Source organism: Vollenhovia emeryi, unplaced genomic scaffold (assembly GCF_000949405.1).
Source record: "Vollenhovia emeryi isolate VEMERY1.0 unplaced genomic scaffold, V.emery_V1.0 DF939136.1, whole genome shotgun sequence".
In the NCBI taxonomy this organism is placed as follows: Eukaryota; Metazoa; Arthropoda; class Insecta; order Hymenoptera; family Formicidae; genus Vollenhovia; species Vollenhovia emeryi.
The window spans coordinates 136,198-139,233 of record NW_011967230.1 but is presented as its reverse complement, the minus strand read 5'-3'; the positions used below and the strand labels follow the sequence as shown (position 1 = coordinate 139,233).

Genomic DNA, 3,036 nt, shown 5'->3' with positions numbered 1-3,036 from the left:
ATACGGCCAACTATATAGACCCGAGTTTCATATATCTAATATGGAAATCGCATTGAAACGTAAACACGAAGGGACTCAGACAGTTACATCTGGCATAATGCGATTGCATTTGCGTAATACGAAGATCACGATGGATGGTAAACATACAATGGGAATCGGGCGGTCAGATTTAATGCTGAACGCCCGCGTTTAACGTGTGGATCAGCGCTTCGCTTTCTCAAAGGAGTCAAACTTCCGCTCTTATCGGCGCCGCGCGCCTTCCCCGAGCTTCGGGAATAAAGACGCGAAAATCCATTCGAGCGACGCGCGTTTCGCCGCGAGTGAACACGAATTAAATATTCCGCGCGAATAAATTCCCGATGTGTCGTCAAGTGGGACGCTGCCCTACATTTCCACATAATTTCATTACGATAGGATTGTCGGGTTCCGGGGGCGAAGTTGCGTACGCACATAATAATACGCATGTAATAATTGGCGTGGAAAAAGCATCGTCCGGCATAGCTTCCAACATTGACTTTTATTAAAAGGATAACAACATAAATCGATACGCGCGTACAACTGTAAATACAACCCTAATTATATACAAAAGCTATAATTTATATCGTTCTGCAATTCCGATCAGCGCTTTGGTGTACGTTTTTGTCAAGCACACTCGCGTATAAATAAAATTGGTTAATACAAAACCTCATGGATACACATGTATCCTTACGCGATATATCCACATCCGTGTGCGCGACACGCGTAACGTATACAATGTAAAAAATAATCGCATGTAACTTCGGAATGTGAGAAAATGATCGCACGTAATTTCGATGAATGTACCGGAAATTAAACTGGCTCGATCGTTCGACAGATACTTTTGTTATTAATTATTAAAAGAATGGCGTTTTGTGTGCTACGATTAAATTAACATAAACAATTGAACGAATCGGTATTTATAAGCCGGTTTTTCTCCCTGCCCTCCTTTCTTTGTGATTAATAGAAAAATAACGTTACAAATTACATTTATTGGATTTGGTTAACGTTTCTGGTACATTTGAGACTGGTCGCTGTCTCAAACGGCAATACGACGCAAGTTACACACCATTTCACGCAAACAGGCTACATCACAAATGTACTTGTATAGTCACAGTACTAATAGTTCTTTCAGGGGGAAAGGGGGGTAACTAATTCTTTTTGGCCATCGCGATGCCCAGGCCCAGAATACTTGCGATACCGATAATAACACCTCCCGCGACAGCTATACCCATAAGGCCCTCTGCAAAAAAAAAGAAACAAACGAGATTTAATGCCAATTCCAAACACGAAGGTACCAATGTACAGTACCCTATTAGGTGATCCTTGCAATTTCAACAAGTTGTCAGTCGATGCGATTAGTGCCGCGGATAAAAAGAGAACAATATAGCGCGTGTGAAACAGCTTGATGGTATTAAATATGGATACCTTCTTTATGTCGTCGGTACAAATTTTTATTACTCATTATACAGAATATACACAATGGAATATTAAAGACAGATGCGTAGCAGAAAAATACAGCGAGGGATTAACGGAACTGCCGGGTCTACGCTAAAGTCTGTGTATTAAAATATCGAACCAAATAACCTACTGTCACGAGGAAGAAATTGAGGAGTATTGCACAATTACGAGATTTAAAAAAGTAAAAAGGTATTTACAGAAGTTTATGGAAGAGGGTTACGTTAGAAAATTGTACCGCAAAAGCATGCAAAAGCTTAGCTACTTGGTCGAAAAGTTGACGCGGGCCTTGGACTAGTACGCGTTAGAAAAATACAGAATCACCAGGCGGAATCGACATAGGATTTAGCGATCCAGGAGAGCAGAAGGATTAGCAGAAGCAACCAGAAATAGCACGACTGCGTAAGAAAATGACAGAAATCCCACAGAGGCACCGCCCCCGGACGAATCACGAGCCTTATTCTCCTAAGCCGATAATAAATTGTAAAAGGGAAACCTTTTTCCATCTTCTTCCTTATCAACGACTCCAACTGCTGCACCTGCAAGTTCGCGGGTTCGATCTGTAGGAACGCCCTTACGTACGAGAGCGCCTTGGAGTACTCCTGGAAGGAGGCGTATCAATGGTTACGGATCTAGATATCGCTTTGCAACAAGACACCGTCGCCCGTGCTGCGCGTATCTTACCTTTATCCTGGCATTCCCGATGGCCAGGTAGTACAGACAATCGCGCTTCTCCGAATCGCTGTTGCTATAGAGGTCCTCCAGCAGCACTATCCCTTTCCTAATGTCCGCCGAGTATTTGCTCCTCACAAGGCACCAGGCGTACTCGAATTGAGCCTTGCTCGTAACGTCCGACGAGTCCAACTGGTCATTGTACACAGTCTCGAATTTCTAAAATGTAATCACGACAGTGTTGTCACAAGATGATGCAACATTCGTGCGTCTCCGCCGGTTCGCGCGTCATTCCCTCGACCTCGTTCCCGAGGTGTCAATTTAATTACCGACTCGTTCGCGGGATAACGGCGCAGCGCGTACTTACGCGTGCTTTTACCGGAGAAAACGCGCCGCGTACGTCGGGGGTGTCCGCCCGGCAGACGCGACTGTTCAAGAACCGCGAAGATGATCGCGAGAAGCGAGTTGTTCCGGCGCGCGGAACGGTACGCGACGTAGGTGCCGCGCGAACCTAACCTAACTCTCCCTAACGCGCGTCATCGCCGTCGTTTCCGAGCCGAGCCTCGGGACAGCGAGCGCGAGTAACGGGGAACGTCGAGGGCCCGTGACGTCGGCGCGACGCTAGGGCGATCCCTCGGGCGCGTTTACCTTCAGATCCTCTGAAGAGACGACCTCGTTCAAAACGTCCTCCATTTCTCCCCCGGGCTGATGCACGTAAGCGGCCGTAAGCGCGCACTTTGCCGCACGCACGCACACACACACACACACACACACACGCACGCAAACACGCCGAGAGACCGAACGGTAGCTCACGCTACGCCGCACGATCGCGAATCCCGATTCCTGAAACGTGGCTGCAGGTGCGGGGGGCCCGCGAGACGACCAGACGCA

The 3,036-nt window shown here is 47.2% G+C and overlaps 1 protein-coding gene across 1 annotated transcript; it reads right to left on the bottom strand.

The window, feature by feature from the left end:
- Positions 1-498: 498 nt before the first annotated feature.
- LOC105567553 (mitochondrial fission 1 protein) lies at positions 499-3,036 on the bottom strand. Its single transcript, XM_012022491.1, has 4 exons — positions 2,794-3,036; positions 2,158-2,364; positions 1,970-2,075; positions 499-1,258 (listed from the first exon to the last, which is right to left on the bottom strand). Exons 1-4 carry the CDS (start codon positions 2,836-2,838, stop codon positions 1,167-1,169), a joined length of 450 nt encoding a protein of 149 aa, XP_011877881.1. The 5' UTR covers positions 2,839-3,036; the 3' UTR covers positions 499-1,166.

What these genes read in the sequence shown, in the direction of transcription:
- LOC105567553 (XM_012022491.1), bottom strand. Translation starts at nt 2,838, where the DNA reads ATGGAGGACGTTTTGAACGAGGTCGTCTCTTCAGAGGATCTGAAG. An exon ending in TCTCTTCAGAGGATCTGAAG is followed by an intron (nt 2,365 to 2,793) that starts GTAAACGCGCCC and finishes ATTACATTTTAG; the next exon opens with AAATTCGAGACTGTGTACAA. An exon ending in TCGGGAATGCCAGGATAAAG is followed by an intron (nt 2,076 to 2,157) that starts GTAAGATACGCG and finishes GCCTCCTTCCAG; the next exon opens with GAGTACTCCAAGGCGCTCTC.